A 26,853-nucleotide genomic window follows, 5' to 3' on the forward strand; every position below is an offset into this window, starting at 1 on the left:
ATATTTTATCTAAAAATGAACCCCCGTGGCAGAGACACAAAGTCTGCAAGGGGTTGATCAAAGCGCTGGCTGACAGACTGCCGTACTGTCCTCAGGAGAGATGACTGTCCCGAATGTCACCTGGCAACCACTTCTACCTTCTTGGGCCAATGAGGAAAAACACTAAGTGAAATGGAGTCATCAATTTGGAAATTTTTGCAAAGCTGCATTTCAAAAGAAGGAATGTCAAGGATCCTCTACCAAGTACAGTAGATAGTGAATCCACCTGAATTTATAAACCCTCTTCAATATAAAAATGTGTTCTTTGTTAGATTTTACTTTGGGGAAAACTTGCAATGCATTAAAGGTATTTCATACATCACCAGCAAGTAATTTCTCATTCCTTTGTTTAGGTATTTAACAGTTAAAGGGTTTTTACAAAAATTGGTTTTCAACAGAAAAAGAAGGCAGATCAGGAGGAACAGACAGGACACAGAGAGAAACTGTAGGCATAAATCCAACCATAGCATTACCTACATTAAATGTGAATGGACTAAACACTGAAGACAAAAGGCAGGAATTATCAGACTGGGTGGCTCAGTTGGTTGGACGACTGCCTTCAGCTCGGGTCATGATCCCGGAGTCCGAGATCGAGTCCCGCATCGGGCTCCCAGCTCCACGGGGAGTCTGCTTTGCTCTCTGACCTTCTCCTCGCTCATGCTCTCTCTCTGTCTCTCTCTCAAATAAATAAATAAATAAATAAAACAAAAACAAGACGCGGGGGGGGCTCAGTCAGTTAAGCATCTGACCTTGATGTCAGCATCACAAGTTCAAGCACTGCATTGGGCTCTATGCTAGGTGTGGAGCGTACTTCCCCACCCCAAAAAAAGCAAGCCCCAACTTCATGCTGTTAAGAGAAGTATTTGAAGAAGTAGTGGTTGAGAATTTTCTAGAAATGATAAACAATACAAAAAATATCAACCTGCAGCTTAAGATAGCCCAGTGACTCCGACCAAGCAGAAGCCACTCTGTTCACAGTGAGAACATACAGCGCCGGCAACAACAGCAATTGGAAGTGGCCCGGGAGAAAAGACAGATGACATTAAAATGATCTAAAATTAAACAAACAGTTGACTTCTCAACAACTACAAGAGGAGCAGAATCATTTGTGCTGTGAGAAAATGTGAGCCTAGAATTATATATCCAGTTGGAAAAGCTCTTTTGAGAGTAAAGCCAATATATTTTCAGAAACAAACTGAAAAAGTGTGCCAGCAACAGACCCTCACTAAAATTTCTAGGATAATCACTAAACAACAACCAAAACAGAATGCTTCTTTTCCAAATCAGTAAGAAAAAAAAAAAAACACATAATAAAAACATAATGAACCTAAAAGAAGAAGGAAGGAAGAGGACAGACTATAAAGGAAAGGGCAGGACAAAGAGAAAGCACCGAAGGAGGAGATACTAACACAAATGTACCAGTATTTACAGTAAATGGAAATGAACTAAATGTTCCAGGTAAGACTGTCAGTCTGAGTTTAAAAAAAAAGCTGTATATAATGAGCACAAGAGTGAATCTAAAACATTAGACTATAAAAAGTTCAAGGTAGGAGAATGAGGAAAGATACATTAAGCATACATGTGCAAACACATGCACACACACATGTGGCACATGTGTATCTGTAAATGGACACACAAATGTAGAGAAGTGTTGTGGATGTGTGTGGATTGCATCCAAACGAGATTCTGAGTCAAAATGAATTATGTAACTTATTACATAAAGATAAAGGGTTGAATCTACCAGGAAGACAGCAATTCTAAATTTATATGCACCTAAGAGCACAGCTTTAAACTATATAAAGCAAACATTGCTATGACTATGTGGTGAAATAGGACACTCTACCATCCCAGTGGTAGATTTCAACACATCTCTGCTCAATCATTGACCAATTAAGCAAACAAAAACCATCAGTAAGAATAAAGAAGATCTGAATAGCAGAGTTAATAGCTTAATCTAATAAAATGTATAAAATGTACCCCTAAATGCAGAAAGCATTCTTTTTAAGCACACATGGAGGATTTATAAGATGTGACCATATGCTGGGCCAGAGAACAAGTCTCAACAGGTTTCAAGTTCATGTAAGATGACAGTCTCTGAACACAATACAATGAAGTTGTTAAAAGCTCATTAACGACAGGTAAGTGGGGGAAAAGACCCCATATATTTGACAATTAGGAAACACAGTTCTAAAATAACGAAGGAGCCAAAGAAGAATAATGGAAATTTAAAATGATTTGAACGAAATGATAAAAATTTCAGACACTGAAATTGTGGTCTACAACTAAAGCAGCACTTGGGAAATTATGTCTTAAATATTTATGTCAGAAAATAAGACAAAAAATTAACGAACTAAACACCAAACTTGAGAGATTAAGAAGGAAAACTAGGTAATACAGAACAAACTCAAAGAAAAAAGTAGAAAGGAAATGTTGGAAATAAGAACAGAAATTCATGAAACAAGTAAATATATAGTTGAGACGATAAAGAAGCTGGTTCCTTGAAAAGGTCAACGTAACAGACAAATTTCTGGCAAGGCTATTCAAGAAAATAAAAAAGAAGGCACATTAGGCAATATTAGGAATGAAAAAGACTTAACCGCTGGTGCTGTATGACAATAAACAGATAATTAAAAAACACGAACAGCTCCATGCCAAAAAATTTAAGTTTTAGATCAAATGGACAAACTCTTAAAATATATATGCGTTATATATATTTTAGCTTCTGTTTTACATAGCTTAAAAAATGAAGCAGAAAACCTGAATATCCTATAATCATTTTTGTAAAAGCATAAGAAGCCTTTCCTTAGAAAAAGAGACCAGCCCCAGATGGTTTTACAGGCAAATTCTAGTGAAACTTATCATTCTAGAAACAGATAATTCCAATCTTACACGAACAATTCTAAAACACACTAAAAAGAATCACTCCAACTTATTTTATGAGGCTTGCCCAACCCTGATGCCAAAACCTGACAAGTATACAGTGAGAAAGGAAAATGGCATGTTATTTCACATATGAACAAATATAAGTGTTCCTTAAAAATTAGTAAACTGAATCTACTAAAAAAAGCTAATATGTCATGATCAAGTTGAGCTTATTCCAGGAATGCAAGGTTAACTTAACATTTAAAAATATCAAATAATAAGGGGGTGCCTGGGTGGCTCAGTGGGTTAAAACCTCTGCCTTCAGCTTAGGTCATGATCCCAGGGTCCTGGGATCGAGCCCCACATTGGGCTCTCTGCTCAGCAGGGAGCCTGATTCCCTTCTTCTCTCTCTGCCTGCCTCTCTGCCTACTTGTGATCTCTGTCAGATAAATAAATAAAATCTTTTATTTAAAAAAAATCAAGTAATATAACATTCCCAGGTTAAAGGAACAAAACCATATAATCATCTCAACAAATACAGAAGCAGCATTTGATAAAATTCAGTATCACTTCATGACTGAAAAAGATCAACTCTTAGTAAAACCAGGAGCTGAGGATCCTACATAGTCTGGTAAGGCCAGTTTTAAAAAGTTGAAGGATTAGAGATAAAGAAACTAAATTTTATTATTTCAGAAGAAGGCCATCTGTATAGGAAGTCCAAACTAACCTACACATAAATCGTTAGAATTAACAAGAGTTTAGCTGAGTTGTTGGGTCAAGAAGAATGTACATAAATCAGCTGCCTTTCTATACACTAGCAACAAGTAGGTAGTAAATTTGATTAAAAAAAAAAAAGAGACTGCATACATACAGTGTATCAAATGGAAAACTTTTTGGGTAACTAGGAATAAATCTAGTAAAAAAAAGGGCAAAATATTTATATGAAAAATTGTAAGACTTCATTAAAAAGTATCTTTAAAAACCTAAATAGATATAATGGCCATGGTTTAGAAAATCCACTGTCACAAATATAGAATTCTCTTCAAGCTATTAGATTAAATGTCATCCCAACAGACTTTGTTGCTGTTGTTGAACTTGACAAACTTGATTCAAAAACTTACATGCATACTCAAAGGCCTGAAATGGCCACAACACTCCTGAAGAGCAAGATACAGGGATGGACATACTTCACATATAATAAAGTTGTAATAATAATAGTAATAATAATAATGATGATGATGATAACAATAAAATGGTAATCACACAGAGATGGGCACACTGACTGAAAGAAACAAGTAGAAAGGTCAGAAATAGTTCCCCACCGACTCCCTCACCCACATACGGGCATCTGATTTAAGACAAAGGAGCATGTGGAGCCACAGGGAAAGGGAGCTTTTCAGTACATGACCGGGGACAACTGGGAATCCACGTGTGGGAACCACCCTGAATCCATCACACCCTACAGACATAACAATCATTTCTAGATGGACCCTTAGATTTAAGTGTGAAAGGTAACACAAAGCGCTCTTAGAATGTAACTTAGGAGACTGTCTTCGTGACCCCGGAGAAGGGAAGGGAATAAACTAGACGCAGAAAGTACAATCCATGAAGGAAATGGTTGATAAATTCAACTACTTTAAAAACAAGAACTTCCATTCATCAGAAAACAAGTCACAGATGAGGAGATGAGTTCCGGGACACATGTAAGCAACAAAGGGCCTTATAACCATAATATATAAAGAAATTTTATGAGTTGGCATGAAAAAGTCAACCCAGTTAGCAAAGAGGAAAGACCTCTCCGTGTGCTTCACAGAACAGGAAAGCTAAATGACCATTAAACAGAGACAGAAGTGTTCAACCTCATCATGCCACTTAAACTCACAATGTGATGCCATGAACCAGCAACCACGCGGCCAAGAGTAATTCTGAAATGTGAGGGGGCATTGGTATGTGCGGCCCCACATGCTCTCAGGCACTGCCGCTGGGAGCGTACAGTGGCACAGCCCCCTTGGAAAATGGTTTGGAATTATTTGGTGAAATGGAAGAGGCCATATCCTATGACCCAACCATCTCACTCCCAGGTAATCCCCAGAGAAGTATGTGCACCTGTATGCCAGGAGACACGTACAGGGATATCTAAAGCAGCGTTGTTTCTAATAGCTGAAAACTTCAAACACCTGTATAGCCACTTCCAACAGCCTGGAAAAACACATCATGGTATATTTATATAAAAAATAAAATAAAATAAAAAATAAAAAAATACTACATATGGGCGTAAAGGAATAAATTGTTGCTGCATGCAGTAAGGACGAACTCCAGGAATGTGAGGTTAAGCAATGGAAGCAAGCAGTATAAGGATATATTCAGTACAAGGCCGCTGAAAATTTTTCCAATAGTAAAACTAGAAATTTTTATTAAATTTTTCAAATATGCAAAACTAGAAATTTTTATAAAAAATTTTATTATTTGGGAGTACGAACATATATGGCATATATATATATATATATATGCACACCAAGGGAATGCTCCGCCTGGAATTCAGGATGCGGTTAACATCCAGAGATGTTAGACAGTAAGGGGATAGGATAGACAGGGGTGCAGAGAAAATTCATAGGTAATATTAATCTTCTTTTTCCTAAACTAAGAAGTGGGTATACATGTTAGTCGTATTATTCTTTTTAGTATATTTAATAAGTATCCTTTGACTTTTACTCAATATTTAATAACAACAACTTTGAAGAATTCTAAAATACAGTATTTGAGGATCACTAGAGAAGTACCAGTCATCCTGATCGTATGAATTCCTACCAGGTACTGAGTCATTACCATTACAAATGTCTTAAATGCAGTAGCTCACACAGCTCAAGATCCTTGGAGGGGCGGGTGTTTAAGTACCTTGAGTGCACCTAACAGGGACCAGTATGTCTGCGATTCTCGGCATCAGGCGAAGAGGCTAGCGAAATCCATTCTCTGCTCAAGAGCTCAACTGTCCAACAGTTAAACAGGGCTCATTCTAACTGTGGCGAGGCCCTTTACTTCCAGCCTGCAGGAGTGGAGGAAACACCAGCCATGCCCTCAGCCTGCGTCTGGCCGATGGGACGCAAGAAGCACGAGGCCCTCCCAGGCTTCCGAGAGTCTACGGTTCTGCGGGAGACGGGCTTGTCACAAACAAACAGATACTACTGCCCGGGATTCGGGACAGGTGCCCACATAATCTTGTTTCGGTTGGTGTTGAAATGTTTTACCCTGGGTTTGGAAGGAAACCACGGGATCCACCAACTACATCTGGCCCCAACTTTTAATAAAGTATTCTTGGTTAGAAGTTTCCCATCACATAGGAAGAAATACAAATATTTAAAAAGCAAACAAGTCATCGGCTGCTCTCAGACCTGCTGCCATATGCTTTGCTTTTTTGAGCTTACAGCTTAACATTAAAATAACAGGCTCGCATTCCTCAAATATCTCTACTGCTGTTCCTTACTTATTCTACTTGAAAAGGCTGTCAGCTGCTGTCACTTGGAAGCATTACCATATTAGCCACCACTGTTTACTGCTCACTGCATGGTGTGGCTATTAGTTTAATAAGGCTCCTCTCGGATGACACCCTGGGCTGTCTACACAGGAGATGCATGCTGGAGCCTATCGTCTAATGAAGGTGTTAGGGGTGGGAGGCAGGGAACGCCGCTTTGTAAATATTGATGAGAGAAAATGACTTCAGTTGCATCAAGGTTGTCCCTTACTAATGGGGAAAGGACTGAGTTCTCTTTAAAGTGCACTGACTGCCTGAAGATCCCTGGGGCTAATCAGCTTTGGAGGAAACTCAGAAACACACTCGGTGTGCAACAGAGCAAGTGTGAGGCCGGCACGAAGCAAAACCCTCAAACAAGGCTCTTTAGTGCACTTGGCACAGATAGCTGAACGTACAAAAGAAATCTCTAGTCAGAGGTTGCCTGGATTATAATGAGAATTTTCTCGATGGGGAGAAGAGAAGTGCCCTTTTCACTTGAAGACAAAGAAATGTCTGTAATGGAAATGTGTGAACCAATTTTCCAAGGCGAGCTGCTGAAACGCACTGATTAAAGACAGTGAGGTGATGAGGCAGAGAAATAAAGCCAAAGTCGATCCACTTAAAATTCACCACGGTGCTGATGGCGTTGATTTCCCCAAGTGATGAGAGCTGCCCCGAGCTCCCCCCCCACATCCCCCTACCCCCAACCACCGCCCCCCAGCCACCACTGACCCTGCCACTTAGACAATTAGAACCTGCCAGTGTGCGCGGTGTTTACTGTTTCTGGCTGCTGTGTCCTGGTTACCAGGCTACTCCACTGCGGATAAAATGGGAACTGAGCGCCCACATGACAATGCCCTTCTCCACAAAGCCTCCCCGACAGGCCTGGATTCAGGGCTTTGGAGGAATGTCGGGAAGATAAGCAGACAGTCAGGCCTATGGTAGCTTATGATGGCAATTCTTCAGTTGGGTACAGAGATGAACTGATTTATTTAAGGAATTCTAGCTCCTAGAGAATGAACCAAGGCATAGAGAGGTCAGGTACCTTGGTACCTAAAATATGGTACCAGGTACCTAAAATATGACAGCCCCTGGAATTAGCAGAAGGTGCTGGTAACGAGGACAGATCAGCCACAGAGCGTGTTTCCCAGGCTTGTCTTTGGGCCTGTTCGGTCTAACTGCTGCCGTAGCTGGGCATATCTGCAGTAGCATTTACTCACTATTTTCTTCAAACTGACTTTAAGACAACTCATTTAAAAGATCTGTCATCTCCCCCTGACCAATAATTTCTGTGAAATCACACTTTGATAAGCAGTAGATTTTTTTTCTACTTAAAAATGTAAAACTATTACAGTAAAAATGTTCATCCACCATCCACCTAAAATCACCTTGCGTGCACCAAAAGTACACACTAGAAAAGACCCAATAAGGTATTTTTAAACTAAATAAGATTTATTAACTAAATAGATAATAAATAAGGGTGACCTAACGGGTTATGTTTGTTTCCAAATATCATGGAGAAATAAGAATAAGGGAAGTTTGTACCATTTATCCTCAGGATATCCACGAAGGACTTAAATGAAATAGAATGAAGGAAGGGGGGAGGAGTGAAAGTGAGTAACTTTCTGAGTATGGGAAAACGAAAGGCCAGGAGCACTTACATAAAATTCTCCGGATATTCACTGAGGGCCATGTCAATGATATTCAGAGCATCGTGGTAATGCTTTTGTGCAGACAGTAGGAGGGCAAGGAGGTGCAGGGAGTTGGCGTCATCACCTTGAAGTTGAAGAGCTTGGCGGACATACCCCAGAGCCTCTGGGATCTGGTTTAAAACAAAATCAAAAAGAATTTTAAAACACGCATGTATGTGCGCACGCACACACACACACAGACACACGAAGCTACCACTTCAATATCTGACTCTCTGTAAATATCAAAAGTTGCTTCACCCTGTGCCACATTCAGATTCTAATCTCTGTGATCGCTCCAGGATATTAACCACAGACATGCAAGCAGATGTCCTCTTGAAGCGATGGTGTGACCCAGGGAGTGAGGCAAGAGGCTCTGTTTCTCTGTAAGACTCCCAGTCCCAAATCTTTTGTTTTCCCTAAAACACAATTTCTCTTTTCTGCAAAGCTGATGCACTCTTGATTGTGCCCAGGATAATTTCACTCTCAATGGACAGACATACAAGTTGCCAGAGGTTCTTAGTGGAATTAAACTACCTTAGCTGAACTGTTCTCGTTTTTTAAGGTCTCACTGAACTGAAGTACACAGTGAGTTGCAAGGCTTAAACAGAGTTTTCCAGACGATCAGACATCTGTGAGTCTTTCCAAGTTCCTCAGTCCAGGACACCTCCATTAGACATCAAGGAAATATGCAAACAAACAAACAAACAAACAAAAACCCCACACCTTTCCAAACTACAACCCAAAATAGCTCCATCTGAGAAACAAATTGCAATGCCACATACAAAGCAGATGTATCCAAATTCAAATAGGACGGGAGACGGGCTTAACCTTGAAAATGCAAGAGCTGTTCAAGACTTTCTTCAAAATCACTCAAGCACCAAGGTAGATAAAATGCATACATAATGGATATTTGAACACCCGAGATTCCTTGCAGGTTTAACAGTGACCAGGAAGAATTAGAACCTGACACTGGATTTTGAAATAGAGCTCGGGACTGAAGCATTCTTACACAACCTCCGCAGGGACTTCTTCCTGTCCGCCCCTCTCCTCCAGCTCCAGCCCATGCCAGACCTCTCCTCAGCTCTCCTGCCTCTCCTCGGTCCTCGGTCTCCTCACTCCTACAGGCAGAAGCCACGGCTTCCCAAACCTCTTCACTTCCCTCTCGGATATCCTATTTTTGACGGATTTAAGTTATAAGTGCTGGCTACAGAGCCTTTCTGCCACCAAGCCACAGCCTCAGGGCTGTCACAGCCCAGTCCTTCATTTATAGGGACGGAGCCCGGTCCAGGGAGGTGACATGGCTTGAGCGCTGCCATCCAGCTACTGACTGACTAGGACAAGAGTGGCACCAGACCTTCTGATTCCCCTTCTGCTCAAATGGCACTGGCTCTAAAGACAAGAGGGCTATAGCCCTGGGCCCCTGTCCAGCAGGGACATCATCCCACAGAGTGTGGGCCTTAGGGTGTGGGCCCACAAAGGTGGAAGCTGCACCCATGAGGCCTCATCCTCTTATCCTCTCCTCAGGACGACCACCCAATGTGTGGACGGCACCCAGGCTGCGCTTACAAGGAGGGCGGAAAGGCAGGTCTATTCACGGTGGTGATTTGCAGGTATAACCAGAACAAGTGGGACAAACTGCTTTATGGTACAATATGACGCCCTTGAGGGCTAGATGACTTGAAGGAACTCAAAGCTGTTTCCTTCACGGGATGAACATCACTGGGTGCCTAACACATGTCGGGCAGTACAGCTGCTGGGGTAAAGCGATGAGGATGACGGACAACGGACTCTGCTCTCACGGAACCTAGTCTGGGGAGGAGGACAGATCCTGAACAGAAGAGCTGAGCAGGCGGAGGGAGAAGTGCAGGCCGCTGGAAGGAGGCTTTGCGCAGACGGTGAGAGGAGCTCCCAGGGGAGGGGGGACCAGCGCCCAGCTGCTGCCGAGCAGCTCCTCACTGGTACAACTGTGAGCCCCACCATGCCAGGTGACAGGGCCTGGATGGAGGAGTCATCTTGGTCACCACTGGAAGCCATTCCTCCACACCATTCCCAGGCCTGCGGGGAGTCAGAGGCATGCCTACAGCTCAGGCCTGCCCCGGGAATGGCATGTCTGGGGAGCTGACCTTTGCTTCACCCGCCAGTCAGCACTCAGGAATGTGCTGGGGTTACCACCAGTGTCTTGCACCTGGTGGGCAGGCAGGCATGAGGCCAGAGCCTCAGAGCAGCTGGGAGGGGACGGGAGGGGGTGAGCGTGGCCAAGGCAGCTTCTGGAAGCTGCCATTGAGAAGATGAAGGCCAGCAGAGCTTGCCTCTCCAGCAAGGAGCATGGTCCCGAGTCCCACATTTGGAGGAGGGAGCTACTGTGATTGTCCCTATCTTCTACATGTTATAAAGGAAGCAGGTAACTCTCGCCCCTGCCGGCTGGCATCTTCGTCGTGACAACCAGTGGCTCATTCCTCACCAGGCAGCTCAGCGCTAGGCCTGCCAGCAAGCAACAAAGGCTCCTTGGCGACTCCTGGGCTCAGGGCACATGCCATGAGCTGCATCCGGTGCTGCCCTCCGAACCCTCCAGAGCTGGGACTTCCTCTCCCAAAGCAGAGCCTGCGACACCTGAGTCTTCCCAGCAGGGGCTCAAGTTGACCGAAACACCCGTGTCTGTGCTGAGGAGTCAGCATCCTCTCAGAAGAGACCCCGGCTCCAGGTCTGCCTCTGATGAATGAGGAAGACCAGCTACGGCCTCACACGGAGGCACTGAAGGAACTGTATGGAGACGGAGCGCGCCCCGGGTTTAGGGAATGTGGGAGAAACTGACCTGTCTGGAGATGGCCAGCTGCAGAGCCAGGTAGAAAGCTGCTTGGTGATCTGTAGGTGACAGGCTGTGGGCCCTGAAAAAGTATTGGTGGCCATTAGTACACGGGAGAGGCCATCCTGCTTTTCCTAGCCAATGGGTATTTATAGTTGCTGTTTCACACCAAAGCCACGTATTTAACTACGTGATGTTTCACTTAAACTCCTCTCTGGTCCACCCACAAATGTAACGCATGTTCCCTGTCAGGACTGCGTGCAGGTAGGACACAGGAGCGTGTTTCTGTGTCTTCTCCGGCATCTGAAGTGGCAGCCCGTGATTGTTGGCTCCGAGGAAGAGCCCGAGGGGAAGGACCTCCGGGCGCTGGGGTATGATCCCCCAACCCCAGCAGACGCCTCCCCTTGGGCCGAGCAGGAGAGGCCCACGTGTCATGCTGGGACATGGGGAGGTTACAAGCGTCCTTGGCAAAGCGACGGCTGCTTTGGTTAAGTTTTGGGTTGGCCTTAACGCTACTTCATCCAAATGTCTGGATTTCAGAGAAACGGTATGAAAATCAAAGACCTCGCTTTGCTTGTAAAATAAGGTTTTAGTTTTTGATGAACTAAGGGAAGAAAAGAAGGGTTCTCATTTAGTCTTTTGAAGCTTATACTAAGTTCCACGCAGTTTACTAAGGTAGACTGTGTAACTGTGACATGCAGGGCTCTGTGGCCGGGCACCAGGCGTGGTTTTATTAATTGGCCTCTGACAGTGGATGGGGAGAGGCTGTACCGGCCTCCTACCTAACAGCAAACAGTCATCCTCGCTTTTATGTGGAAGTCGATTGTACTCCACCCGGAGTAACTCAACGTGTGACTATGTACAAGACATAATTCTGCATTTAAAAATTGGGGAGGAAGAGAAAAATGAACTTTCACTTTCTTTAAAAGGCACTATGGGGCAGACTAATTACCAATGGGGGGCAGATGGTAAACAACCCTTCATGCTCTTCAGTCAATACTCGGTGACTAAAGGAGGATCTTCCACCAGCAGAAAACAAATTCGAGATAAAAAAGGAAGCCAAATCATTATGGATTCAACTGCATCAAACATGCCAAGGATGATTTTTCTGTAGTAATAAAGCCTTTTACTGAAACCATCCATCCTGCTATGGAGAGAAAGGCTCAAAAGTCTTCCAGGTATTTGGCTACCAGAAAATACACAAAGTCCAACAATTAGGGCATTGCTTAAACAAATGTGGTAGCTCCATGCTACCACATTGTGGGGGAAAGTGTTGTGGTGGGGCCCTGGGTAGCGGAGGCGGTGGGGGGGCGGGGGGCTCTGTCCTTTTGTTAATCTCAACAGCAAAGCACCTAAACTCTCATTCCTGGGGAGTCTTCAGTGGTGACCTTGCCTTAGGACACAATCTTAGTTTAAGAGGTGGTGACTGAGTAGTTGCCTGTGTCACCTTTTTAAATGTCTTATCGCTCTGTGAGGTCTCATCTGTGGGTTCCAATTTTTCTTTTTTTATTTTACAAGTATTGGTTTTCCATGAATTTATATATCAAAGAATTTTTTTTCTTCAATATTCATAAAAAGTGAGATTGGAATATCATGGTTTCTGTCTCTCCTGATTACTAAGGAAAAATGACTACAAAATTAATTATGAAGAGACTCTGAATTATTTAGCATTATTTATCTTATCTTCTTTCACAATTGATAAAGCCAGGTTTCTACAACTTTAAAAAAAAAAAAAATTCCTCAGAGCTATAATTTTCTCAGCCCAGTCTAGAGTTGTCACAAATGAAGTTAAGTCAAATCATGGGTGCTTCTGCCCAAACCAACCGAGGGAGAAGCTGGCAATGGCCCGGTGAGTTCGGGGAGTGGGCGAAGATAGTCCTAACCAAAGGCCCCACTCTGGCCTCATCAAATAATGGCTAACTGCTAGTCACAGCACTGACTGTGAAAGGAACAAACCAGAAGGGATAGAAATATCAGCCTTCCATGGTGCATCAGCGCAAACTGAAGAACTGCCAACTTGACTAATAATGGATATCCAACTGCCAAGTTTCTAGGAGACGCAACTTAAATATACACATTTGAAAAATTTCACTTCAGTAATTTGGCTAATGAATTAAACTGACCACTTTAGCCTATGAGAACAACAAAGAGATAAAGGAGAATGTCCAAGAAAGCAAGAAAAAGTACACAGTGATGAGGTCACATAGACTCCAGAAAACTTGCTTCAGTCAGGCAGAACAGCTTCAGCAGCCATGCTTCCTGTGGCAAAGCCAAGTCCCCAGAAATCCGCTCAGCAGAAATCGGCACGTTGATGCAGGCAAGAAGGACATTAGTGATCTTGAAAACTACAAGCCTGCTGGACTCTGCACATGGATTTTGTTTTTGTTTTTGTTTTTGTTTTTAAACGTAGGCTCTACACCAAGCATGGAGCCCCATGGGGGACTTGAACTCATGACCTTGAGACCAAGAGTTGGATGTCGAATCAACTGAGGCACTCTGGTGCCCCTCTGCACATGGACTTGAAGCACCCTCATAAAGCCTATTCCCATACAGTGAGGACCTGGTGAAGCTGCTAGGAGAAAGCCAGAGACCTAAAAATGGCACCACAGGGACACTCACAAAAGCACTTCCCTTGTCAAAGCACCTCCATATCCATTAAGTCAATTTCTCTTCTATAAGGAAAGAAAGAATTATTAGATTGCTGGCTCACTGACGTTGCCCATCTATCCATCCACTTACTCCCATTCATTCACCTACCCAAGTAACCCATCCATCCATCTATTCCTCCATCCATCTATCCATCTGTCCACTCATTCTTCATCCATCTATCCACCCTAGGCACCCATCCATTCACTCATTCACCATCCAACCATCTGCCCACACATCTATTCATCTATCCACCTGCCCAAGTCACCCATCCATCCATCCATCCATCCACTCATCCACTTATCCATCCATCCATCCATCCATCCACTCATCCACCTATCCATGCACTCATCCACCTATCCATCCACTCAACAATCCACCCAACCATCTATCCATCCATCTACCACTGCTCCATCCATCCACCCTAGTCATGCATTCATCTACCCATCCATCCAACCATCACATTACGCAGTACGTACTGTGATGTCAGTACTTTCTCCAGCCACTGGGGAGGCTGAAGATGAAAGAATAATTCAAGTGCCCCTTCCTTCGGGAGCCCCCCCCATCCCACAGAGGGGGAGACCAAAAGTGATCATTACAGTGCAGTGGGAACACGCCCTGAGAGAGGTATGCCAGGCTGTTATTGAAAAGCATGGACTGGCCTCCCAGACCACCTAGCTAAAACTCGACATGCACTGAGGTCACACCAGTGCTTCCCTAGACTCTGGTTCTAACATCCTCTAGAACTGAACCAAGAATATAGAGAAGACTGGCCAATTTGATCCTGGCCCATAAGACACATACCTTGTAACAATAATAACTACAGTTTATAAAGCATCTACTATTAACCATGCTGTCTAAGAGCATCCAGCTGAAGAGGTAAAGCCAGAAGCGAAATCCAGATGCCTGGCCTCCCTACCACATCACTCTGCTGTCTTGTTCAGTCAGTTTTTGAGGTCCCTTTAGTCCTGATTCTAGTGGGCATGACATCAGTGTGTTATTAAGAAAAAAAATATATAAACCTGATGAAAGCTATTACTCAGGAGTTACACACAGAGAATGACCAACTTGTCCCAGTTTGCCTAGGACTGCCCTGGTTTTAGCGTGGAAAGGCCCACATTCTGGGAAACTGCCCAGTTCCTGGCAAACCGGGATAGTTGGTCACTCCACGCCCACAAAACATACCACATTGACTTAAACTCAAGCTCAGAGGGAGAGAGAAAAAAGAATGAGATTGGACACACTGGGCCACTTTGTATGGCAAACGCGAACAATACCATGTCCCCTCTTCTTTGTGGAGCAACCTAGATTTCTGCACATGGTCAGGGGAGGGGGCTGAAGTTCCTGAAACATGCTTTCTACTCTTTGCAGGCTTGTTTTTCTCTGGAGGATGTGAGATCCCTTCAGATCAGCTGTACACCTTCAGAAAGCTTTGCAGACAACACTGTTTTTCTTCGTGACACTTCTGTACCAGGCAAATGAGCTGGTTCAGTTGCCTGGGCTGAGTGTATGAGTCAGCAAACAGCTGAGGGTCTCAGGATTAAGACGTAGTCATACATCTGGTATGTTTTTAAAAATCGCCTCTTTGCGTCCACTAGAGAGCAAATCTTTCCGAGTTCTGACTCCAGTGATAATTGAGTTAATTTTCACGTGCTGTAACTATAACCCCATCCCTTTCCCTTTTTAAAGCAGGCTTCATGCCGAATGTGGGGCTCTGAGATCAAGAGTCCCATGCCTGGGGCGCCTGGGTGGCTCAGTGGGTTAAGCCCCTGCCTTCGGCTCAGGTCATGATCTTAGGGTCCTGGGATCGAGTCCCGCATCGGGCTCTCTGCTCAGCGGGGAGCCTGCTTCCCCCTCTCTCGCTCTGCCTGCCTCTCTGCCTGCTTGTGATCTGTCTCTGTCAAATAAATAAATAAAATCTTAAAAAAAAAAAAAAAAAGAGTCCCATGCCTCCCAGACTGAGCCAGCCAGGGGCCCCCACCTCAACCTTTCTGAGTCACACCGCTTTCTCTTTAAACAAAAAAATAGTCAAATGATAGTAGACTTAATAGAATTGTGGGGAGAAGATTTACAATGCATAGCAAATAAGTACTTCTCCGCCAAGTGGTTTTTAAATACCTACTTACATTTAAGAAAGAATACAGATCATTCTTACTTACTTCAAATCATTCCATTATAGATTTACGTCTACAGTGTACCAGAATAGCTCCAGTTAATGAATGTATTTGAAACAAAATAATTTTATTCCTTTGAAAAATATTATTTATTTTTCACAAATACTAATTTAGGTTAGCCTTCCTCAAGATGGTCATGTAGTTAAGCAGGATTTCATTACTCTTTATTCCCATGAACTAATATATTTTTTTAAAAACCTCTATGAATTGAAACCCAAGTAAAAAAGGAACAGAAAGGAATTTCAGGCCAATGGAATGGCTGTTATGTAACATGAAGTTACGAATTCTGGCAGCTCAAGGCAGACCACCACCATGGCTGTTTTTAGAGAGCCGGTAAGATGTGCTGATTTAAGAAAAGTGAAACAGATGTGATGACCACTTTCGTAGGCATCCATGTGTGGGTTTGACAAACTAGGACTAGAGGACATAAAACTCCAAATCATTTGAAATGGAAATGCTTCTACACTCCATGCTGGAGAACGTTAACAAAAGCTTAGCACAGAGACAGAAGGTCTGTTGGCAGATGTCAACTGGTACTTTGTGCCATTAGCCAGTCAGGGCGGGACTGGCAAAGTGAAGAAGCCATCAGCAAGCCTGCTAGGAAACAAAATGAAACAGAGACAAGAGTCTTCCAGTCACTGAAGCCAAGTGATGATGATTTCATGAGAAAAGGGAGGTGTGCATGGTGACAAATGTGCAGGCAATCCCCGTTCGAAGGAAAGAAATTGAATGAAGGTTATTAGGTATTGAGAGGGTCTCATGAAATTTTTAGGTAAGCAACTAAGTTTCTAATACAACTCCAAGAAGTCAGTGCGACTCAGATATATTCAAGGTGGCAGGATCAATACCCATTCAAGATTTGACATCATGCGGTTATACTTTCAGGCAATGATTTGTTGGGGTGATTTATTACACCTGCAGTAAGAAACAAAATTAGGGCGACATGGTATAGGAGGGACAAGGAAAGCTTGAGTGGGAGTCAGGAGACCGTGATCCTATCCTGACCTCAGCAGCTATGTGACTCAGGTAACTATTTTTCCTGTCCGGTCCCTTACCTGCAGAAGATGCACCACTTGTTCTGTCTGTGTTAACTGGCCCGAGGATCAGGCTTGAGAAGGGGTGGGAAAGAGCCCTCAGGCACTCATTATAAAGCCCTCTCCTAACTTCCCGAAGATCATAATGACGGAGACAATCACAAGGTTTATGGAGCACAGTGGGCGAGCAGGGTCCTGAGATTTGCTCGCCTGCCATTAACCAGTATTTTAGAAAGATTACCCAGTGTTTTAGAAACTAATCATATAGCATTTCAGAAACTGTCCTAAAATCTGGCTTTTTTCATTCTGTCATATAAAAATCTGCAGCATGACATGTAAAACAAAAGCTAGCAAAGAACGATCCCTCTTCTGGGTGAGGACAGTTGCCTTTAAGAAAAGGAATCAGCTCCCTAGACATCCAGAGTACCCATCTTCTTAGAGCTGAAATCACTTGATTAGGAATGAACAACACATGCCCAAATGTAGGTAAACAGAGTAAGAGTGCGGATTACACGGCAACAAGTCAGGCAGCAAGTTTTGATACTGTATGTTCAGTGCGCAAGATGAAAGACTCCTGGGGGGAAAACACTGTTTACATAATCTTTATAAATATCTCTTCTTTTTATACTTATCATACTTTGGTGTCATTATGAACAGCCGAGTGAAAAGATGAACTCCCACTCACCTCTGAAATGCAAGAAGCGCCTTTCTCTGTAGGACCTCCTGCATCCCTCGCAAAGAAGCTAAGAAAAGGGTTCAATTAGTCAGTGGCATGGAAGATCAGGGAGTTTTTGACAAACATGAAGCTCATCATAAAACCTATACATTCAACTGGAACAAAAGCAACACGTTTGTGGCCCCTGCGTGCCTGCAGAGGTGCAGGCACCGGGCAATGAAGCCCAGGCCAACCCCAGACACACGCACTCAATGGGCACCACTGTGGAGCCATGCTGAGGGGAGAGTATGAGTTGGCAGGTGACCCTGATGCCTGAGGCAGGGGGCACTGTTGTCAGAAGGCCAGCTGGGAACTCCAGAGGGCGCAGGCGTGTCTGGGTAAGGGCTGCCTCTATGGGGTGGTACGGAAGATTCCAGCACCAACGGTGTTGACTAGAGACGGCCTTCAGAGGTCCTTCTGGCACTGAGAAGCTATGACACTGAGCCAAGGGAACTAGCCTGATGCTATAAAAGGCCCGTTTAAGTCACACTGGACAATGGCCAGGACCTTTAATACCTTGATGTAAACACAAGGGAGAGACCAGGCAAAGCCAACACTGACACTAGAAAATCAGCTGGAAAGTGTGAGGCCATCTTGCCGCGAGCCCACATGTTCCCTGTAGAGAGCATGTGAAAGATGGCGCCCTTCGAGTCTGTCAAGGGAAGGTACTTTTTACTGGGGCAAGAGCAAAAGTCCTGGAGGAACTGCTTATGGGTGGAACTGAAGGGGCCCTCTTGAACATCATCACGGGCTAGATCCCTTCCTGCCACCACACTGGGAATGGAGGACGGCTGTCCCCAAGTGCCAGATGTGGCTATCACCACAGTGAACTCAGAATAACAGGGACAAAGCTAGAGGGAACCTCAGGTGACCCTACTGAGCCATGAATGCGAGATGAGGATCAACTAGGCTGAGCTGCTCTCCCAAAGTTACAGGGTGCGTGAGAGGTGGGTCCAAACTTAGAATCGATAGGGATAAACACAGGGCATTACACTCCCGCTTCACTGAAAGTCTACTACAGTTAAAGCAAGGTGCTGGCAGGTGTCTGCTAGCGTACCATGTATGCATGAAAAATTAGCCAAAATGCCATTATTGAGAATCAACCGATATGTGAAACCTCTTTAAGTTCTTGGATTATTTTAGGGCAGATGAAAGAAGGCTTTGGGGTAATCTGCAAAATTAACTATAGCAAAACCATAAAAAAAGAAAAAGAAAATGAATACTATAAAAATCAGGAGAGCATTTTCTCTTAGGAGTCCTGTGACTGGCAGGGGGCACACACAAAGTTCCCCAGGGGGCTGGCAGGCTTCCACCTCCTGAGCAGGGTGGAGATTACAAAGATATTTGCTGTATCCTAATTCATTAATTATACATGGGTTTTTGAAATTTTTTTTGTATTCATATTATATTTAACAATGAAATGCTGAAGAAATATTAAGAGTTCAGGAAAATAATTAATCAATTTATACTTCCTGCAAACACATAACGGAAAACTTCATTAAGGATACAAAGCATAATTAAGATTTTTTAAAAAAAGCCAGAGTCCGCAAGGTCTTTGTACAACCCAAATACATGTCACCGCATGGGTGTTTGGTAAGTTGCCACACAGCATGTGTAAACATCTGTGAATTTAAATGTACCCACAGAGAAGGGGCATCCTGAGCAATCAAGGGAAGCTGCCTGGAGGAGGCTGGCCCTAAACTCTTCCACATTCCAGTGCCTGAAATCCAATATCTCCTTGTGTAGGGACAGCCCCACCAAGTGCCGGGGTGAACGCAGGTGCAGGGTGGGTGGGGGGAACCATCTCTCAAAGGCCCCCTCACCTTCACCTCATGGCAGATGCCCTGAACCTGCAAGTTGGGCACTGTGCACCACCAGCACATGCACCTTGGCCCCCAGGACCTTTGTCTCTGCTCTCCAACTCTCCAGCCAGTTTGAGCAGAAAGAACAGCAGCCACAGGTTCCCACATGATGGCATGCCTGAGTGATCCAAAATACGTGGCCTCCTGCGACAGTCCTCTCTGGGGACTGTGGGAACCCTGCAGTGCAGACTTAAGCTCCCAGATCCCAGGGGCGGGGTGGGGGATCGTCTCTCACCATCAGTGGCCTGCAGACTGTACGTGAGCCCCAGAGCTAAGTAGCCTTTGGCCTTGAACTCTGACGTTTTCTCTCCCGCATCTACGACAGTTTTGGCAAACTTCTCAGCCTCTTCCAACTGAAAAACCAGACAAGTTAAAAAACAACAACGACCTGCAGAATTTCTAACATGAGTTCCCATAAGCGTCTGCTGCCAAAAACAGATTTCTGATGAGTCACTGTGAAAATCACTCCCAAATCTTCCGACTCCACTGCGGCGATTCCGTTTTCTTTATTTGAGTCTCTCCAACGGTCCTCAGGGTTCCCACCTTACCTTTTTTCTTTAACGTTTTCCTTACTGCTTTTTTACCTTCTTTTCCAAAGTCATTTTCATTCTTGGTGGGGTAGGGGGGGTTCCTATCCTTTTTATCTCTATTTTTTACTGATTGATTTTCTGTTAGGTATTCAGTGAATTCTATATAGTCTTTGAAAATTTTGTGTCTGGGTCCTTCCTTTTCTTTTTTTTTTTAAATGACAAAAAGAATACATTTAGGCTTGGATTCTCTTTCCTACAAGATGTTAACGTATTCAGAACTCCCCGTCTATTTATTTTACAATGCACATCACATGGACCTCGTGCCAGCAGATTCCAATGAGAAAATGTGCACCTGAATAAGACCTTCAGTATAATTAATTAGAAGCCAAAATAATAAGATTCATTCCTTCAAAATATGGCCAACATTAAGGTCCCTGAAGCTAGGTGAGAGTATCCGGGAGTTCATTATATACTCTTTACTTTGGTAGAGTTTAGAAATCTTAATAATAAAAATGTAAAATATATAAACAGAAAAAATCTGTTAGGCTCATCTTTAAAAAAAGAAAAAACGTCTGTTTATTTTTGGTCTTAGATCTATGTGACAGTCACGAACAATGCCATAGCTGGAAGGGGTGCGACATAGTTCATGGTTGGAAACTGGCATTTTCAAAGCTGCAGGGTCTGGCCCGCTCCCCGGCCTGCGGCTGGAGCCCACCTGCATTGTTCCCTCGCCAGTGGCACCAAATGTTCAAATCCTGCACGGACCACACGACACCTTCACAGCTGTGAGAGTCAGGTGAGAACCTGCTCTTTCAAAATGTCTTTTTCCTTCTACATTTCCCCCAGTCCAACTGAGCAGAACACTTTCTCACAAGGCTTACTTTTGTCTCGCTGGGTGAGGAAAAGTGGAAAAAAAAAAACCAGGCAGGCAGCAAGGACCGTAATGGTGAAGACCCTTAGTAAGGCACTACAGTCTTTTGAGCAAATTCTTCTGGTAATTAATCTTTTTTTTTTCCTTGTAATTAATCTTGATGTGAAGTTAAAGAAAAGAAATTAAAACTAGATCGCATGTGGTAATTATGTGTACCAACACCTCAGCGGTTAGTGGAGGCTTTTCTATTTTCTTCTTCAATGGTGCATTTTTGAGGTACTGGAACTGTTACAAACCAGACTAGCCCCCAGTTCCTATCTGAACAAGACTATCGGAAGAGGAAAGCCTACGTGAAGGAAGAGGAATGAGCATGGTTGGCTTACACAGGGGCTGAAGGAGCGGGTGACTGCATTATAGAAGAACTCAGCCTTGCTAAGAGTGATTCATTCAGTGACATAAACCTTTTCAGCCCCGCACCTCCTGCATCTACAGCAAGACTTAGGTGAGTATGAATTCCAATTCTACTTTATCAATTCAACTTTTGAAGCATTTGAAACACATTCCCATGGGGATCCCAGGAACATGATTTCCGTCAGTCCTAGGATGGGTTAGGGAGGCCTGAGGGGGTCTGGGGGCCGTGCCTCTGTACAGCCTTGGTTTTTATTTATTTATTTATTTATTTGACAGACAGATCACAAGTAGGCAGAGAGGCAGGCAGAAAGAGAGAGGAGGAAGCAGGCTCCCTGCTGAGCAGAGAGCCTGATGCGGGACTTGATCCCAGTATCCTGGGATCATGACCTGAGCCGAAGGCACAGGCTTTAGCCCACTGAGCCACCCAGGCGCCCCAGCCTTGTTTTTATGTAGCTGAATGATTGCTATTTTCTCTCAGTGCCTTGAGGTGGGAAAGGCTGCCGTGAGCACAGGGCCCTAGCCCTACTCACCCAGTGAAGGGAGCCCATGCACAACTTCGCGGCGAGGAGCGGGATGGTGGCGTCGTCGGGCTTCAGACGGATACACTCTTTCAGCACCTTCACGGCCCGTGCAGACTTGGCAAAAGGAGATTATTTCGGTGAAACTCAGAAGTTTTTGATGGAACCAAACACTAAGGCCTTCCCTGGGGGGTTCTGGTTAGGAAACCTGTTAATGAGGTTTTTCAACCTTGAGCCCAAGCTGAGGATGGCGACAACCAGGGTGTGGGGCTCTTGAGGGACTGGGGAGTGAACTGTGGTTAGAACAAGCAGAGGTGCTTCCCTGGAATCACCCTCATTTTCTTCCTTACTTGTGTAGCCATTGTAAAAATAAGAAGAAAAAAAAAAGACAGGGAAGGATTAAGTTACTATGAAACATAGACTATATAATTTTAGAGCACTCTATACTAAATTTCTGCCTCCACTTGGCCCAAATAATCTCCTACCTCAGACTAAATAAGTCACTAAATGGTCCGAATTAACAAGAAGTACAATGGCTCCTCCCTTTATTGAGCATATACTACGTGGGGGACCTTGTTCCATGCATGTTACGGGTATTACCTCATTTACCTAGAACGGTTCTGTGAGGGAGGTGCTGGGATGTCTCCACTTTGCCAAGAGGACCTGGAGGCCAGTGACCTGGCCCAGGTCAAGGCCAAAACCCCAGCAGCTGGACTCCAGAGCGTGAGCTTCCAACCAGTATCATATGCTACCTGATGTGATATGTTGCTAATGATCACTAATGGCCTCCTCCTCCGGGAATACATTTATGCTCTCAAATAAGTGAAAGGGTCTGTGTGAAGAACCAGCCTTGGTTTAAGCCTGTCTTCATATGACAAAGTTACCAGGGCCAGAAAAAGGCAAATATGTCTGATTTTTTTCTTTTCTATGGCGTGTCCATGTTGGCTCCCAAATCACTAAATTTGATCGCTCTTTTGTAAATGACCACAGGACAGCTTCCGATAGTTGGTTTAGACTTCTTCAAGGCCTCATGTCACACCTTGGAATTCTGGGACGTGAACACTGACAGGGAGGATGGCGCCTCCCAGGGGGCGACTCACTTTTCCCGCAGCCATGAGAGACAGAGCAAACTGGTACCAGAGCTGGAACTCCTCGAAGGCAAACTTCATGGCTCTTTCTAAGCACTGGTGGGAGAGAAGAACAAAGGCAGACATCTGAGAACCGCCAGGGTCACAAGTGGATGAGTATGGGTTTGCGTCTCTGCACATCAAGTCTTACAAAACCTAAGCATTCCCTTGGAAGCTTAAAACAGAATCTTCCAGGACCATCCACAGTTGACTAGAACACAATCCTGGGTCTCACGTGGTTTCTCATCCAAGACAAAGAAGGAGGCAGGGACACAAACAACTCAAATACAAGGCCTAGAGGGACAAGTGCCCCAAGCATGGGAAAGTAATCACAGGATTCTGAAACAGCATCCTGCAAAAATGCTCCTTGAGCTGGGCCTTGATTAATGAGAAACAAACAAACAAACAAAATGCAGCTATGATTTGGAAGAGGGGGTTATGAACAGACACGTGGAGGTGACAGGGTACGCTCTGACTTGAGGACGGCAGGTGGTCCAGTATGAACCTAGCTTAGGGCACATGGGCAGGAATGGGTGGAATCAGGCTGCAAGGGGGGGTGTGGGCTGGGCCCACATCACTGAGTCTGACATGACAGACAGCTCCGTTTCAAGGATAGCCCATCTCCTTCCCCCATCCCAGCTTTGGTTCTCCTTCCTCTATGTTCCTCAAGCTTTTAACTGTACATTAATGTCACTGTCCTCACTCTTCCTGTCCCAGTCCAGTCATATCCCACTATGAGGAACGATCAAGGGCAGAAATCCTGACTTCTCTGTCCCCTCTGTGCTGGGTGGGGCGGGGGTGGTAATCTACAAACACACTCCCTCTCTGTCAGTGAGGAGCTTCTGGCTTCGGCACAGAGTGGTAATGATCACATCAGAGCTTAGGAAGTTCATTGCGGGGCCAGGGGAAGGCTATGCTATCAGAATGGAGACAGACCAGGAATAAGGTGCATAGAATGGTCCAGGGACCCAAGAACCAAGAAATGTATCTGAGTTAGAAGCAGCAAAGACAGGCCACCCAAGGAAGGGGTGGCTGGTGAGGGGTAGGGACTGAAGGAGGCCTCCAAAGTCTCTGGGACCAAACTCCTGGCAGAAAAGACCCTTGTGCATGCACGTGTGCGTATGTGTGCATTTATGAGAAAGACAAATTTTTTAAAAAGATTTTATTTCTTTATTTGAGAGAGAGAGAGAGAATGAGACGAGAGAGGTCAGTGGGAGAAGTAGACTACCTGCTGAGCAGGGAGCCTGATGTGGGACTCGATCCAGGGACTCCAAGATCATGACCTGAGCTGAAGGCAGTCGCTTAACCAACTGAGCCGCCCAGGCGCCCCAAAGAGAAAATTTTTAGAATAAAAGGAGAATGCGGAAGAAAGGATTTTTTTATTAATGAGCTTGGTAACAAACATGGTGGGCTTGAGATGTCACATAGATGACTTACTAGAGATAATTAGAGACAATCTGGGGACTTCAGAGAAGATCTAACAAAAGACATACCTTTAGCTGAGAGAAAGTAAAGACAAAAATAAATGGAAACAAATCAGTACTACTCAAAGAGTTCTATGTATTCAACATAATCAATCCCTATTAAAATCCCAATGGCATGTGTGTGTATATATATATATATATATATATATATTTTTTTTTTTTTTTTTTTTTTTACAGAAATAGAAGAACCTGTCCTAAAGTTATGGAATCTCAAGGAACTCCAAATGGCCAAAACAATCTTCAAAAACAACAGAGCTGGAGGACTCACACTTCCTCATTCCAGAGCTTACTACAAAGCTACAACAATCAAAACAGCATGGTACTGGCATAAAGACAGACCCCAAAGAGTGCAAAGCAGGGGCCCAAACAGGGATCTGTGTATCGGTATTCGTAGCTGCATTATTCACAGCAGCTAACACATGGAAGGGACCTAAGTGTCCATCAAAGGATAAAGAGATACACAAATTGTGATGTTAACACCAATAGAATATTACCTAGCCTTAAATCGACTTACTTAATTTTTTAAAGATTGATTCATTTATTTTAGAGAGAGAAAGAGAACACACGCGAGTGGGGCAAGGGGAGACAAGCACATTCCCCACTGAGCGGTGGGCATGACGCAAGGCTCGATCCCAGGACCCCAAGATCATGACCTGAGCCAAAACCGAGAGTCGGACATTTGACCAGCTGAGCCACCCAGACGCCCCTATCTAGCCTTACATTGAAAAGGAAGGAAATTCTGACATAGGCTACAACATGGACAGACCTTGAGTAGGTGATGCTCAGTGAAGTAAGTCAGTCACAAAAAGACAAATGTCGTGTGATTCCACTTGTATGAGGTACTTAGTGCAGTCAAAATCAAGAGACAGACAGCAGGATTTGGTGGTGGGGGGGAATGCCGGGGCGGGGGGAGTAAGCGTTTCATGGGGACAGAGTTCCAGCTTTACAAGATGGAAAGCGTTCTGGGGATGGACAGCGCTGAGGACTGCACCACACTGAGGGGGTCTTCAAGGTCACCGAACTGCACACTTGAAAACGGTGAAGGTGGTGAGATATGTATTTTACCACAAGAAAAATAACTGGGGAAAAAGTACATTCGAGAAAAGAGCTGCCACCCTCGGAAGACGCTGGAGGTCGTGAGAGGAGTGCTCGCAGGGACGGCAGCGGGGGCGGGACCTCAGGAAGCATCTCAACTTCGGGGCCAGGAAAGGAGACGCAGGTGGGGTTTCAGGGTGGAGATGACGAGAGGGTCAGGGCGCTGGGGGCCCAGAGGCCCCCGACCAGGCAGTGGGTGGCCCAGCTCTGGGAGCGCAGTTCTGGGGTGCGCTGGAGGGCGCCCCCTGAGGAGCAGAGGAAAGAAGGGTGAGTGGTGAAGCACGCCTGTGGAAGGAAGATCAGAGACTCACCATGGAGGCAACCTGAGATGAAGGAGCAGAAAAGGCCCCCAGTGGAAGGCCTTCTCTTCAGAAGACTCTAGAAGATGAAGAGGAGAGTCCTGTCCTAGATGTCCAACCCAGCCATTGTCTTCCCCGCAAAGATGGGATGAAGTGGGTGTAGGAGCAGAGAAACGGAATAGAGCTGGGGGTTTTCAGAAAAGCTTTAAATAGCAACTCCCTCAGGGGACAGAATGCAGACATCAGGGTCACCTTGGGGACTGGGGTGTCGGGCTCTGGCGTCTGCAGCACGGGGCTGCCAGTTCTCCCCATGATGCTCTGTGGCTGGCCCCAGGAAAGGAATGAAAATGGAAGTTTCAGGATTAATGGACAGACACACAGGTAGGGGCAGGGGGCTGGGGGACATAGGAGCCACAGAGAGGGTGACAGACTATAGAAAATGATGAAGGTGGATTGAGGAGGTAGGAGAGGATCTGGGGTGGTATTTACCTAGAAGGTTCCAGCAAATTGTATGCTAGCTAGTTTACTGGGGAAACCTGCCCTAACAGATATATATTAAAAAGTGAAGTAGTGAGCATTTAACACGTACCACCTATATGCCTAGTGATGGCACAGGACAGGCATCTGTAGATCCCATGCAAGACGAACACTTGGAGCCTCATTTTGAGCTGGCAATGTGCTTAGCCCAAATCTGTGGACATGTAACTTCACTGTGGGCGATGTGATGTCAGCAGAAGCCGCTGGGCGAGCCTTCAGCAGGGGTGTCTAAGAGGAGGACGGTCTCAGCTGGCACACACCTGCCCTCAGCCCTGGCCCTCCCACCCGGGATGCACATTTGGTGCTGGAGGTGGGGACGCCAGTAATGGGAGCATGAGGATGGAACCCGCTCTGTAGAATGGCTGAGCAGAAGGAGGGAAAGCATTAGGTCCTTGAGGCCGTGATGTGCTGCGGCTGTGACTGCAGCCTCTCGCCAGACTTGCTGTCATGGGGGAGAAATTCATTCCTACTTGGTTAAGTCACTGAGAGTTGATTTTGTTAATTACATCTGGCTACACCTCTCACTAACACAGGCACCAAAGAGCAGAGCTGGGATCTGAACTTGACCCAAGAGCCCTCTTAACAGCTCTACTATACTGGTAAGAACAGGAAGCCCTTAAGAAGCCCTCACTGTGCCTTTAAGAAGC

The 26,853-nt window shown here is 44.8% G+C and overlaps 1 protein-coding gene across 2 annotated transcripts in view; it reads right to left on the bottom strand.

Moving 5' to 3' along the window:
- TTC7B (tetratricopeptide repeat domain 7B) overlaps positions 1-26,853 on the bottom strand; it is a 247,564-nt gene that overhangs the window by 80,298 nt on the left and 140,413 nt on the right. For both annotated transcript variants that reach the window (XM_044230241.1, XM_044230240.1), the window contains exons 10-15: positions 22,765-22,848; positions 21,677-21,781; positions 19,570-19,687; positions 17,443-17,500; positions 10,913-10,985; positions 8,071-8,231 (exon numbers count right to left, since the gene is read on the bottom strand). In XM_044230241.1, the coding sequence (XP_044086176.1) occupies positions 8,071-8,231; positions 10,913-10,985; positions 17,443-17,500; positions 19,570-19,687; positions 21,677-21,781; positions 22,765-22,848 (599 nt within the window). The remainder of the gene's footprint in view (positions 1-8,070; positions 8,232-10,912; positions 10,986-17,442; positions 17,501-19,569; positions 19,688-21,676; positions 21,782-22,764; positions 22,849-26,853) is intronic.

Source organism: Neovison vison, chromosome 13 (genome assembly GCF_020171115.1).
Source record: "Neovison vison isolate M4711 chromosome 13, ASM_NN_V1, whole genome shotgun sequence".
Lineage (NCBI taxonomy): Eukaryota > Metazoa > Chordata > Mammalia > Carnivora > Mustelidae > Neogale > Neogale vison.